Below are 14,963 nucleotides of genomic sequence, written 5' to 3'. Positions count from 1 at the left end.
CTATAACCTTATTAAAATTAATAAAAATTAAATACATATCAATGATTCTCATTAAAATAGCCCCAAGGGATAGCTCAAATGGTCGAATTCCTGTTGCTAAGCACTTTCCCAGTTGGGAGGTCACAGGGTCAAATCTCCTCGACGCCACGGGCAGATCCCTTTGGTGCCCCAATATTTACAGTGGATGTAGCGGCCACTCAGTGCCCCGATATTTACCGTGGATGTAGCGGCCAGTGCCACTGCCCCGATATTTACCGTGGATGTAGCGGCCACTGGCAGTGCCCCGATATTTACCGTGGATGTAGCGGCCACTCAGTGCCCTGATATTTACCGTGGACCCGATATTTACCACTCAGTGCCCCGATATTTACCGTGGACCCGATATTTACCCTGGATGTAGCGGCCACTCAGTGCCCCGATATTTATCGTGGATGTAGCGGCCACTCAGTGCCCCGATATTTACCGTGGATGTAGCGGCCACTCAGTGCCCCGATATTTACCGTGGATGTTTACATTTACCCTGGATGTAGTGGCCACTCAGTGCCCCGATATTTATCGTGGATGTAGCGGCCACTCAGTGCCACTCAGTGCCCCGATATTTACCGTGGATGTAGCGGCCACTCAGTGCCCCGATATTTACCGTGGATGTTTACCATGGATGTAGCGGCCACTCTCAGTGCCCCGATATTTACCGTGGATGTAGCGGCCACTCAGTGCCCCGATATTTACCGTGGATGTTTACCATGGATGTAGCGGCCACTCTCAGTGCCCCGATATTTACCTTGGATGTAGCGGCCACTCAGTGCCCTGATATTTACTGTGGATGTAGCGGCCACTCAGTGCCCCGATATTTATCGTGGATGTAGCAGCCACTCAGTGCCCCGATATTTACCGTGGATGTAGCGGCCACTCAGTGCCCGATATTTACCATGGATGTAGTGGCCACTCAGTGCCACTCAGTGCCCAGATATTTACCGTGGATGTAGCGGCCACTCAGTGCCCCGATGTAGTGGCCACTCAGTCACAATGAACCACAGCTAAAAAAAAATTCTCATTAAAATTAATTTATAAAAAATCAAAAACAATCATCAAAGCTATTCATATTTAAAAAAAAATACCTTTAATTTAATATAATTAAAACACTTAATTTTTCATATTTCATATTCTAGAAAAATACCTTTAATTCGATGTGATTAAAGCCCTTAATTTTTCATATAAAAAACAAAGCCCACTTGATTTTTTTTGGAAGTAAATTCTTTCATATTTCCATAATGATAACTTTAATTAGATATAATCAAAACGCTTAATTTCTTGCAAATAGATGGCGCTTAGGTTCTTATAGAGAGGTGGTTCTCTATTTATTTGTTGTTGTTGCTTTTTTTTTTAAAATTTAACAATAAAATATTTTAAGGAAAAAATATTTATCCAAATAAATGATTCTTTGATTAGTATATATGTTTTTATCTTATTTAACTATAAAATATTATTAATTTTAAAATTAAATTAATTCATTAATTAAAAAAAACAAAACAAAAACAAATAAACATCGATTAAAATTAACCCCTCCCAATAAGAGACACAGCCGTCTATTTATACAATATATTCCTTTCGAACTGCAGTGATTGAAAGGAGGTATCAAGTTTTTGGAAGATCGGAACGCATTATCTTTTTTTGGAAGATCAGAATGGATGCATGATATATGGGCAAAAAATCTTTGGACGTTACTTCAAATCAGATCAAGCATGACCTTGCGTTTGTATATGAAACTAGCGGCAAAAAATCTTCGGATATTACTTCAAATCGGATCAAGCGGGGCCGTGTGAATATGGAACTTCCTTCCATTCCTTCCAGAAAAATCTTTGGACGTTACTTCAAATCAGATCAAGCATGACCTTGCGTTTGTATATGAAACTTGTGGCAAAAAATCTTCGGACATTACTTCAAATCGGATCAAGCGGGGCCGTGTGCATATGGAACTTCCTTCCATTCCTTCCAGCTATAATCTGAGAAGTAGGTTAAAATAAATTATTCCTTCCAGCTATAATCTGAGTAAGTTGGATGCAAAACGTCCACGTACATCAAATCGTAGTAGCTGTAACTGCACCATCCCAATAACGATCTTCCCACAAATGATAAATAAATGCAACCGGTTTCTATAAGTGGAATTACTAAGTGTACAGAGTCTTCTATTCAAATTGGCGGGCAATACACGGGTATCTTTATCTGGATTGCCAATTCCCTGAATATTGGGTAATTGGATGGATAGATATAGGTGTCAAATTTTCGACCGTTCATGTCTATTCATATTTATCCAATTGCCGAATATTGAGGAAATCTGCAATTAACTTAATCTGAAATCTGTACTTGAATAAACAATGTTAGCAGCCAGATTTTTATCCCGAGCAAACCATCTCAGCACCAAAACTTTATGTTCTATCGCTTTCGCTGATAAAGAATTATGTGAGCTTTGCTGTAATATATATCCATATCGGTGCCGAATTCTTGGTATGTAGAAGAAATCATATTTTGTGGTCGCAGGGAAGAAAAAATGGCATCTCAAGTGAAGGTGGGTTACTTAGAGACTGAGAATAAGTCCGGCGGGGAAGATGCGCAGAGAGTCAATGGAGTTAATAGCAGTTTCTTTCTAGTGGATCTCATCTTGAGGCTGCTGGCAATCGGCTGCACGTTTTCTGCTGCAATCATAATGGGAACGAACAAGCAGACGGTGATACTTCCCATCGTTGGCCCATGGCCTGCCAAATACCAATATTCGCCTGCTTTCGTGTATGTGGGTAGGAGGATATAATTAGATCAGCTTTAGAATTTAAATTTTGCACTGTTCTTATGTCTATATTATTTTTTGACGGTGAAAAGAATGCTGCGTGAATGATGTCTAGCCTTATTAGTTTTTTAATTTTTCAATATTCACATCATGCATAAGCTGAAAAGAAATTTTGAAAGAATTGGCATATGTATTGTATTGTATACATAAGATAAGTAAGGGAGGGACACTAAGTCATAACTTGGAAGGAGATACATTTCATCACTGGAAAGTTCTGGAGCATTTGTATGTGTATGTTTAATTGTTCACTTTGAAAAGAATGTTATGGCAATGATGTTTATGGATAATATATCATTATTAGTTTTTTAATTTGTGAATATTCACCCGTGTATAAGCTGAAAAGAAAATCTTCTTTCAAAGAATTGGTAAATGTATTGTATAAATATGGGAAGGATAACCAGTCTTTTGCAGGTATATTTATTTTTTGGAAAGGGTTGGAGCATTTGTATGTGTATAGAGAAATAAGTATATGAAGGGACAATAATTCTTAACTTGAAAAGAGGTATATTTTAATGAAGGAGCATGTATATGTATATACTAGCAAATCTTATTTCAATTTAACCTTTTACCTATTTATTTAAGTTATTTCGAACTCTTTTTTATCAGTAAATATGAAGAAAACTATTTCCTGCAAGGTTAGTCTCTGCCAAATAAATCTAGAATAAATCTAGTTAATATATCTCTCTCCAAAATCATGCTATATAAAAAAAATCTAATTAATACATGTGAATATTAATTACTTTGTATTAACTACTCTGCAAGATTAGTCTCTCCCAAATAGATAGAATTAATATATCTGTCCAGAATCATACTATATAAAAAATTCTAATTAATAAATGTATATTATTATTATTAAATAGATTTTTATTTTTTTTTAATTTTAGTTAGATTAAACTAGACTAAAATATTTATTGTTATTAATATTATAATAACAATATCTGTTTTGTAATAAATACTTGAAGCACAATAAATATATTTAAAAAAAATTATATTAATATATTATCAAATTTTATAAATATACTCGTTGATATAATTTTTTTAATTATTTAATTATATAAAAAAGACATATTTATGATAATTTATAGAAAATTTAATAGGATATAAATAATTTTTTTTAAATAGGTTTAATAATTTATTTATTAAATAATTATTAGGATTTTGTATAATTAATATATAAAATAGCTTAATTAATATATGAAATGAATTTTCTTTAAAAATATAGTTTGATAATTGTAATTTTTTAATTATTATATATTTTTATTATTAAAAATGTATTTTTTTAGTACATACATAAATTTAGCGTATAAAAAATTTAAAACAATCATTTTCAATATACTAAACAATTTAAACTTATAACTTCAATTTTTTTTAAATATCCTAAATAAAATTAACTACAAAAGTAAAAAATAAAAATCATTTCAACTATACTACATATATCATTCTTAAATATTTTAATTTTTAAGTTATTATATGTTGAGATCGTCCTTAAGATATGTTGTTTTGCAGGTTCTTTGTAGTGGCCAATGCAGTTGCCTGTGGATACACACTGATATCGTTGATCTTCTCCGTGACCGGCAAATTTGCTTCCTCTACACTGTCAGCCTTTCTTCTCTCTGTCACCGATTTGGTAATGCATTTCTCCTTTTCTTTGCTATGAAGCTATGAAAGCTGCGGTATAAATGTTGTTCAAATCTCGAATTGAATTGCATAATTGTGTGCAGGTGATGGTGGCGCTGGTATCGGCGGGGGTCTCTGCAGCGGCCGCCATTGCTTACGTTGGATACCAGGGAAATTCTCACACTCATTGGGGAAAACTCTGCAATATATATGATCGCTTCTGCCACCACGGAGTTGGTGCGCTAGTTGTTTCATTTGTCAGTCTCATCATCTTTATGACGCTTAGTGTCATTTCTATTTACAGTTTATACAGACGTACGAGCTCGGCTCGTTCACGGTATTAATGGAATGATAGGGTTTGGTTTTGTATGGCGACCCCTGCTGTGGCCGCAATTAATTGGCGTTGGCTGTATATGCTTATCGTTGATTAGGATGCAATTATTCTCATTAACTATATTCCAATTATATTCCCACTAGCTACCTCCCCGCAAACTGGATAATGGTTTCGGTGGGCTGTCGAGCTCAATTTCGAACGCACAGTCAAACCAAGATCACAAATTTTATTCTTTTCAATAAATTTAGTAATATATTGGATTATGATGTTCGATGCTGAATTGAATGAAGAATCTTTGGTGGGCTGCATGGTTGTGGTTCTATGTTCGATGCTGAATTGACTCAAGAATGTTTGGTGGGATTCATGGTTGAGGTGCTATGTTTAAATTGAGAATATATATTATATTTTATATGGCAGTATTTTTACATTGAGAAAGTTATATATATGTGTGTGTGTGGGGGTATTATGGGAAAGTTGGAAATAAAGATAAGGGTTCTTTGATCCGATGATTTTTTTCTGGGATTAATAATAATAAATTTATTTTATATATATAATATTTAAGATTTTTTTTATATATGATATAATTTGAAGTTTATATACTAATATGTAATGTGTATTATAAAGTTTAAGAATATTTTAAATTGTAAATTAATAAAAAATTATAAAAAGAAAATAACTATTTTGAAAAATAAATATATTATTAAAAAAATTTAATAAATATGCTTTTATTAAAAAAATTCCAATTTTCATAAGAATATTTCTCTGTTTATATTTATTTCAAAAAATATAAATATTTGTATTTATTTAAAAAATATAAATATTAAATTTGATATATATATCAGCCAGTGGATGAAGTCTCCCATCTAAAGTTTTAGAACAGAAATAAAAAAATTAATGTATTAGATTTTTAAGTCTATTTTAATCTTAAAATTAATAATCCAAATTCATTAATTCTTTATTTTTATTCTAATATTTTAATATTATTTATTAATAACATTATTTAATAATAAAAAATATTTTCATTGGGTTAAAAGAGAACACAATAATAGCACAATATTAGGCCCATGTCCGCCTCTCCAGCAGAAATGAAAGTAGTGTTCCTCAGATATATAAATACAGGCACCACAGCCACATATGTTATTAATAAAGTAGACTTAGAACTACAATAATGAAGGTCCTCTGAGGCTTATTGACTGCACATTCCCAATACTCCAGATAGTCGCCACATATATAAATACAGGCACCACACCATTGGAGTATCCTTTCAAGAAAGTAGACTTAGAACTACAATAATGAAGGTCCTCTGAGGCTTATTGACTGCACATTCCCAATACTCCAGATAGTGGGCACATAGGTAAGAATTGGTGAGCTTAATGTTGTAAGGACGGTCATCGAAGACATTCCAAAATAGATGCAATGCATTTTTAGAATCATTGAGGCATAGACAGCATCTCCCTGGTCGATGGAAACCTTTTTTTTAGCAAGGATGTTCCAGGTAAGGATTCTATTCCCGCATACCAACCATCCAAAAAGCACCAATTTTCGGGGCAAGTGCCATTTCCAGACTGTGTTGAACCAATGCTTTTCTAGAGAATTATCCATGGACGAGTAAATGGAACAATATATACCTTTTACCGAGACGTTATCATATTTCTGGTCTACTTTATCATATTTTGTCCTCGTCCTGGTTGAAAGAGGTACTCGTGGATAAATGCTGAAGCCGTAGTCTAATTCGGACTGTTATATTTAGAGCAAGGATATTTGTAAATCCAAGTTACAATTGTTAAATTTCAATATTTTAGGTGTTTTAGACGTTTTTGATTTTGATGGTGTTGAATCCAATTCCATCATCAAAAACATTATTCAAACACTGTCTCTACAAAAAAATTTGAAATTTTTTTGCCCGAATTCCAGCCACTTTTGACAGTGTGGGCAATTCCTCCGCCTCGATAGACCACTCCAATGCTAAATGTAATTGTTCCACGTAGATTTAATATTCGATGGTAATATTTGTCTCCAATTGACCCATTAGTAATTTGACTCTGCTTTCGCTTCTTTTCTTATCTAACATATTCTAATTTCCTTTATTATATTAGTGATTTTAATAAGCTAATTCATTAATTTTTTAATTACAATTTAATATTTTAATTCTTTTTATTAATAAAAATTATTTAATGATTAATGGTAATATTTTGTCTCAATTTGATTAATTATTAATTTAACTCATCAATTTCTTTAGTAATTTGAGTTATTCTAAATAACCTGATACATGGATTCATGATTCTTATGGGGATTGAGTGTGGGATTCGACTCCAAACAGGACACTATGGATATGCTCTCTCTCTATATATATTAAAATTAGATATTTCTTACACAAATTTTCATTAATGATATAAATTCATTGATTTCAAACATAGATCTTTATCTAGATGTAAGTTTTACTATTTACAAAGTAAGTTAGTAACATTATAGCATGCATAGTACATACAAAATGAAAATACATGTCACATAAATGATAAATCAATGAATCATAAATTTTAAATTCATAAATGATAAATCATAATACATATTCAATTCATCAATGATCTAATAGGAGAAAGACAATATAGTAAGATAAAGACATTGACAACTGTAGTTTTATCATTAAGTAATTAAAATCAAAATGTGCTACATAGGTAGTGCAATGCCAATGGAAAATAGAAATAGAAAATACAAAACAACTACAAGTATACAAGCTTCAAGGAAGTAGGTAGCTCATGACTCATGAGTCATCAATCCTCATAGTCATCATCAAAATCAGCATCATTGTCCTCATCATCATCATTACCACTGCTCTCCTTTGCATCCTCCTCCTCCCCTATATCCAAAGTCATCTCTGCATTTGTTGGTGTGGAGGATGACCCCTCTAGAGTATCACTATCATCAAATCTAAGAGGCTCTAGCATTGGATCATTGAGATCCATGTTGGCCAATGCCAACTCAACACTGTTGTCCATACCCATATCATCAAGAAAGACATCCCACATCTTTGTCTTTCCCTTCAACCACTATCCCCTCTGCCTCTAAATACAACGAAGGTTGGTGTGCATACACCATTGTCTCTGCGATGGACTGCTCAAGCCTACTCCTCTTAACATTATACAAATTCCCATATTTTTTCCAATTCCTCTCGCAACCATCATGGCTAAATTATGTAGAGGAGGGCTTGTTGCCCCATGATTTGCCCACCAAGAATAGGGCTTCTTAGCCCCCCTGTCTGTAATCACATCATGTCCTGCAAATCGACCAGTGCTAGTGGAAAACTCTGCAAAGGCATCCTTCACCTCATCAAGCAATGCTTTATCCTAAAAAACTCACTTGAATGCATCTTTCCTCCCCTATGAGATTTCACCATCCTTGTGAGGAGGGAATCTGCAGGAAGGTCCACCATTCAGCCACTCATGCCTGTAGTATTTTCGGTTCAATAATGAGCCAAACAATGTAAAGGTGTGTAATTCTTGTCCCATCTGCTGACAAGAATATCTTGTATAGTACCACAGAAGGCCTCTGGTGATGTCTCATACTCAGGACACTCACTCTATAGAATAATGCTCTTCACAGACTTAATCATGGAATCCCATCCCTCATAAACCTCTCCTAAGATGGGTTTGTCTATATCTGCAAATCGAAGCAAAGAAATGATAGAGTTCATGGTCTGAATAATTAGATCTAACCTCTCCCACCAAGCATCATATAGCATTGTGTCCTTCACTGTTTAAGAGGCTACTTGATCTGTCTTTCTCCAAAAAGACCAAAACACTGAAATAACCATGGACCCAAGAGCAGTCTTGACCTCCCTCAACCTCTTCAACATGATGAATGAAGTGACAAACTGTGTATCCACAATCTTCAACAATGATATATTGATGTACTCCTTGTAGATAGTGAGGGCATTTGTATGGTTTTGTACAAAGTTACGGATATGTTGTGCATCCTGAATAATGTTACCAATCTAAAGCACATCAAAAGCAATGGATTTCAGTGCTAAGTTCAATGAATGGACAATGAAAGGTGTCCAAAACACTTGTGGATATTTAGCTTCCACAACCATGGTAGCAGTTTTGCAAACATGTGCATTATCTGTAATGATTTGCACACAATAATCAACACCTACATCATCAATAACTTTAATAAATAGCTCACCCATATATTGTGCATCCTTGTATTCTCCAAGTGTATCCACTGCTTTCAAGAAAACTAGACCATTCTATAGGAATTTACAGGGTAAGTTCCTCAGACAGAACACCAAAGGACACCGCTCAAAAACAGATCACAGATCAATACACCAGTATTCTTGACGTGGTTAAAACCCTCAAAGAGGGAAACAGTCCACGACTTGAGCTAACGTGGCCACTTCAGGCAATTTATTAATAAAAGAATGAAAATTTACATAAGCTTCTCTCATGAACGAGTTACCCTACAAATTACCCTCCATGCTCTTTAAATAGAGATCATGGACTAATCGGGTGTTAAGCCACGAATCAAGTGTCAGTAATACCGAGGAGAGAATGAACCGTCATATCACTACATATCGTGATTGTCGGATTGTAAGTTACAAAATTACATAGTAAAGAAACACACTTTACCTAACTCTACACTAGACCAAGTTATACTTAAATATTTCCTATGTGCCGAAATATCCTAACATCCCCCCTTAAGAAAAATTGGGATAGGATTGAAGGATGTACAAATATGACACAATAGGAGAAGGAAGAAGCCATTGGAGCCTATCCCCCCTTAGTGACAACTTTCTGAACTTCAACCATAAATTGAAGTTTAGTAAACTTTGCCTCTATGAGAGTTTTTGTAAAGATGATTGCAACTTGATCTTCTGTTGAACAATATTGCACTTTAAGAATATGGTCATGAATGAGCTTTCTAATGAAGTGCATGTGCAGTTCAATGTGTTTGTTGTGTTGATGTTGGACTGGATCTATGCATAGTTGAATGGCACTTTGATTATCACACCAAAGTGTAGTCGAATGCTGCTGCTGAAAGCCAAACTCTGACAGGATCTAACGAAGCCACAGGGCTTCCTTACTAGCTTCTACGACACCATGATACTCTACTTCTGTTGAAGAAAGAGAAATGGCACTTTGTTTCTTGCAAGACCATGTAATAAGTCTTAAACCAAGAGTGAACACATAACCAGCAGTAGACTTCCGATCGTCAGGGTCATTAGCCCAATCAGAATCAGTGAAACCAACCAATAGAGGAGATTCTTCTGCACTGTAATGAAGCCCAAACTAAACTGTTCGTCGAACATAACGATGTATTCTTTTAACTGCTTTCCAATGACTTTCATGTGGGTTTTGCATAAACCGAGCAATAAGGCCAACAACAAAGGAAAGGTCATCCAAAATGGATTTTGGATAGACTCCTAAGTCTAAGTGTTCCTCACTGAGGAAAATCAAAGTCCAAGGAAGTTCCTAGAAATAGCCCCATTGCAGAGATCTTTTTATTTTGAATCTACTACAACTTGAATGGGCAAAAATGGACCTAGGATGCAGAAGTTATCACCAAAAGAAGATGCCCTATGATCTTTAGAAAAAGAGGAAAAATCCTCTAAAATGGGCAAAAAAAAAACCCTTATAAAGGGAAATCGCATTAGACCAAGGAAAAAGAGTTGACTTAAGAGGAAAGGGGAGAAACCCCTGATCATCACCCCCGACATATCTGGTCGGAGGCAGATATGCGATATAACAGAATACTCAGGCTGATGCGACATTACGATCACTGATCGGCAAATCGGCATCTGCAAGGGCAAGGGACTTAAGGCGGGACCCCAGGCCAGAGCGATATTGCGATCGCCAATATCGATGTCGATGGATTAGCGCCGGCATAGGCCATGCCATATGGAAAGACCCCGAGACTATGCGATATGCGATTGCGATAAGTTGCATCGCTAAATCACATCGCGCCAATACAAAGAAGCGGGGCCATATATATATGCGACTTGCGATAAAGTCGGACCCGATGGGTCTTATGGGTAAAAATAGATATATTTTGAGTTCCGTAAAAAGGAGTTTGTCAATGTAAAATCGCGTTTCATTAAATAAACGAAATACAAAGGGAATGCACCCGATGCGATGAATCCGAACCCGAAAGGGTTTATAAATGAAAATGTATATTGTTTGAAGTCTGCCATAAAGCCATTCGATGGTATTTTTAGTGTTTTAATGTATTTTTACAAATACAAAGGAAATGCGAATTGGGCGATATAACAGACCCGAAAGGGTTTTTATACGCAGCGCGATGTGTTTTAAGTTTCATAACAAGCGGGATTTCGAGCGGGCCATAGGCGGTAAGTGGTATTGGTCAGGCTCTGCCCGAGCCCATACACTAGCCGCCATGTGGCTAGGCGCTGGAGAGAGAAAGTAACCCTTTTCGGGTGGGTAATCTCCGTGCGCGTTAGCCACCTGAAATCAATAATAACTGTTGATCAACAATCACTTGAAATCGCGCCCAAAGATAGGTCCAAGGGGAATATAGGGCGGAATTAATGATTATTGAAGTCCGATAGACTACGTTTGGGTGGATTTTCCTATGTTTTAGTGTATTTCTCTGTGTAAATAGAGAATGACTATTCTGAGGATTTCAAAGGCGCCAATGGTCCTTCCATTACAGAACAGGTGGCCACCATCCCTGAAGGCGTTTAGCAATGATTGCTAACGCTCAAAGGGGGATTTGAGTGGACAGAGGCCGGGAGCTAGAGAGCCCAGAAGATGAAAACGAACAAACATCGTCGATTGGCTTCAAAGCCATAGAATGATAGAGACAGAAAAGGCAGTGTTGAGACAGGAGCGCAGAAAGCAAAGCCAAAGCAGGAAGCAGAGGCAAAGAGAGTCAGAGCCAAGATCCAGAGCCGAGAGCCAGAGCGATAGCGGAGAGCCAGAAGAGCTGAGAGCTTCAAGAGCCAGAGATAAAATGGTGTCTTAACCCATTGTTTCTGTGTAAAACAGTGGAGTTAAGCCAAGAGCTTGTAAAAGGGCATTTCCATAATCCCAGAGAGCCTAGTTGACTAGACTAGAGCTCATGGAGACATAGCCCAAGAGTTTTGAGTGAACTCCTAATTAAATTTCTATCTTATGTGTGTTGTTTTTTTGTTGCATTATATTTGCTACTTTAGTTGCTATTATATCAGTTGAAGCAAATAGACTTAAAAGCACATAAATAGTTCTAAAATAGACATAAGCATACACCTTATTTTCAAGCACATATTTAATTCCGCATTGGTTAATCATAAAGACTTGGGAATAAATAAGCTTTGGAAGTGGGAGAGGTTCTTGTAAGTTAGACAAGAAGCCTAAGTGCCCCATTTTCAGATCAGGTGGTATCAAAGCTTGAGATTGATTAACCACGCCTTCAAAAGAAGGTTATATCAGAATGCTTGATTGACATAGCAAAGATTGCTTGTCTGAAAGGTGTTTAAACAATCAGAGTTTGATCGTATGCTTGTTGCAGACTGACTATTGTTTGAGTTTGTAGAGGTGAAGGGAAAGTTGTTGATAGCTCAGTCCAGGAAGGACAAGAAGGAAGAAGGGCTAAAGGCATTCTTCTATTCCAAAGGACCTCAAAGCAATCCTTGAAGCACAAGAGGTTTGTTGCAAAAGGTTGCTTAATAAAGCACTTTATTAATCTTGTTTCAAGTTCTTCTATTCATTGGTATAATGACAACTTCTACAAGTGAATCCTCAAATTCCTCCTTCATCACAAGACTCTATGATGGATACTTGAAGCAAGACTTGTTCATAATGATGGATGAGGTGAGAGAAATGTATGAGGATGGAAGGAAGAGCAGCATACTTAGAGAACAGTTGAATTCCATGAAGGAAGAGAAGCAGTTGCTTTCCGACAGACTGCAGGAAATGGAGAGGTAACTTCATATTGCAAATATGAACCTGAAAAGGATGCATGAGTTGGAGTCACAACTCTTTGTTGCCAAAGAAGCCTTGGTCAAGTATTAGCTTGAAGAGGAGGTAAGCCATTTCAGTTTGTCTTCAAATTCCTCTAAGAATGCTTATATTGGTTCTTTTGAAAAATATACCTAAGGCATAGGTTCCAAGCTAATGTCCAAGATGGGCCATGAAGGAAAAGGCTTGGGTAGACATGCACAAGGTATTGTTGAGCCAATAATAATTGAGGAAAGGCTTAAGTATTTGGGTCTTGGCTATGGACAAGCTTATGGAGAAAGTTCCAAAGCTGCCATCAAGACCATTAAAACAACTCCAAGAAGGAGTTGCATTGCATGTCTTCAAGAGTGTGAAGGTTGTATTCAGGAGGAATGTAATAGCTTGAAACATCATTTGCAGGATGCAGGTGTTCAAAAGCACACACTTGAGCCAGAGAGTTGTGGAAACTCTAACAACCTTGAAGAGATTGATGGTGTTCCAAAGGGAGTCACTTCTTCATTTGCTTCACCTCCTCATGAAGGCCATAAAGGTGAAAGAAGCAGGTATAAATCTGGTTCTAAGCATCTTCCTTTTGATTTTGCAAAGAATGATAAATTTCCACATAGATACGGAAAAAGAATTGCATGCTCCTTTTGTGGTTTGGATAACCATCATGTTTCTAGATGTTGGAAGAGAATGGCCACATACAGGAACTTTTGAAGGAAAGGAAGCAAAAATCCAAAGGTCCATTGGACAAGGCAAATCATGTTGTCAAGAGGATGCACATGTGTTTCACTTACTGCCATAAGCAAGGGAATCTTGCTGAAAGGCGTTGGACTCTGAATCTAACAATGCTTCCACAAAAGCTGAAGAAAGTGGAAAGAGAGGATGGCAGAAATGGAAATGAAGTTTCCATGGATGGTGTGTCTCAGGATGATTCACATGTTGATGTTGATGTGCAGACAAAGGTAGTACCTTTGAAAGGGATTGGTGAGAAATGGCTAGAGTTCTTATCCAATTAAGGTTGCATGTCTATTGATGCATCTATTTGCATTTCTTTGTTAATGAGATGCAAGTTGCAGGTTCTTACCAAGAAGGTGAATGGAAAAGTTGAGTAGGAGACTCACTTTATTGCTGCAACATTATATTTCATTTCAGCTTCGAAAGTACAGTGTACTTAAGTGAAAGTTGAAGGATGAAATGCATGCATGAGCATGATGTGCATGGACACAAGGATGTTGATGTTTTCCTTGTTTTGAACATGTATGTGTAATTAACTTGTAGGGTTGATTGCTTTGACATGCATGTGATGCAATGTTGACTTGGGAGAAGTTAACTTGGTCTCCAAGATGGAGATAATAATGAAGTGTTTCATCTTTTGAAAAGAGTCCTAATGGTATTTTTCTACATGCTTGACTTGAAGAGTCATTTGTTTTAAAGGCATGTTTTGTGGGCTTGTTATCTAGTCCATCATTTGTATGCAGATGTAAGACATGGAGGTGTTCACAAGCTGTGAAATCTATTTCTTTTGTTGAAGCAGGAGTTTAGGCCATCTAGTTGTTGTCTGTATTTCTGTTGTTGTTAACAGTTGTTGTTGACAGCTTGTCAAACAGATACAAATAAAAGTTTTGTGGAGTAGATGAACTTCACATTTGTTTGAGCCACCTTGGATTAATGATCAAGGCAGAGAAGTTCAAACTACTTTCTGTGACCATCTAAGCAGGGGTTCTGCAGGAAGGCAAAGAAGAAGGCAGATCTTCCTAGGAGGACCAGCATATCTAGGAAGGAAAGTAGTCAAAGAATTTGGTTCAGAGGCACTATGCAAGGCAAGTGTGTGGAGGCTGAAAGAAGAGGGTGTTTTTACTCTCATTTATTGTTTAGAGGAGTATATCATTATTTTGGAGACCAAAATTTCTTTTAGTGGGAAGGCGTGATCCAAAATGGATTTTGGATAGACTCCTAAGTCTAAGTGTTCCTCACTGAGGAAAATGAAAGTCGAAGGAAGTTCTTGGAAATAGCCCCATTGCAGAGATCTTTTTATTCTGAATATACTACAACTTAAATGGGAAAAAATAGACCTAGGATGCAGAAGTTATCACCAAAAGAAGATGCCCTATGATCTTTAGAAAAAGAGGAAAAATCCTCTAAAATGGGCAAAACAAAATCCTTATAAATGGAAATCGCATTGGACCAGGGCAAAAGAGTGAACTTCAGCGGAAAGGGGAGAAACCCCCAAACG

At 36.3% G+C, this 14,963-nt stretch overlaps 1 protein-coding gene across 1 annotated transcript; it reads left to right on the top strand.

Annotated features, from left to right (window-relative positions):
• The first annotated feature begins 2,398 nt into the window (after window positions 1-2,398).
• LOC149202794 (CASP-like protein 1U1) lies at window positions 2,399-5,056 on the top strand. Its single transcript, XM_089400047.1, has 3 exons — window positions 2,399-2,784; window positions 4,349-4,469; window positions 4,564-5,056. Exons 1-3 carry the CDS (start codon window positions 2,549-2,551, stop codon window positions 4,801-4,803), a joined length of 597 nt encoding a protein of 198 aa, XP_089256173.1. The 5' UTR covers window positions 2,399-2,548; the 3' UTR covers window positions 4,804-5,056.
• The last annotated feature ends 9,907 nt before the right edge of the window (window positions 5,057-14,963 follow it).

This window comes from Pinus tabuliformis, chromosome 2_1 (genome assembly GCF_031772625.1).
Source record: "Pinus tabuliformis cultivar Carrire ecotype Pingquan chromosome 2_1, CPIR1, whole genome shotgun sequence".
In the NCBI taxonomy this organism is placed as follows: domain Eukaryota; kingdom Viridiplantae; phylum Streptophyta; class Pinopsida; order Pinales; family Pinaceae; genus Pinus; species Pinus tabuliformis.
Note: the sequence above shows the minus strand (reverse complement) of the source record. Positions and strands in the feature narration are given on the sequence as shown.

What these genes read in the sequence shown, in the direction of transcription:
- LOC149202794 (XM_089400047.1), top strand. Translation starts at nt 2,549, where the DNA reads ATGGCATCTCAAGTGAAGGTGGGTTACTTAGAGACTGAGAATAAGTCC. An exon ending in CAATATTCGCCTGCTTTCGT is followed by an intron (nt 2,785 to 4,348) that starts GTATGTGGGTAG and finishes GTTGTTTTGCAG; the next exon opens with GTTCTTTGTAGTGGCCAATG. An exon ending in TTCTCTCTGTCACCGATTTG is followed by an intron (nt 4,470 to 4,563) that starts GTAATGCATTTC and finishes AATTGTGTGCAG; the next exon opens with GTGATGGTGGCGCTGGTATC.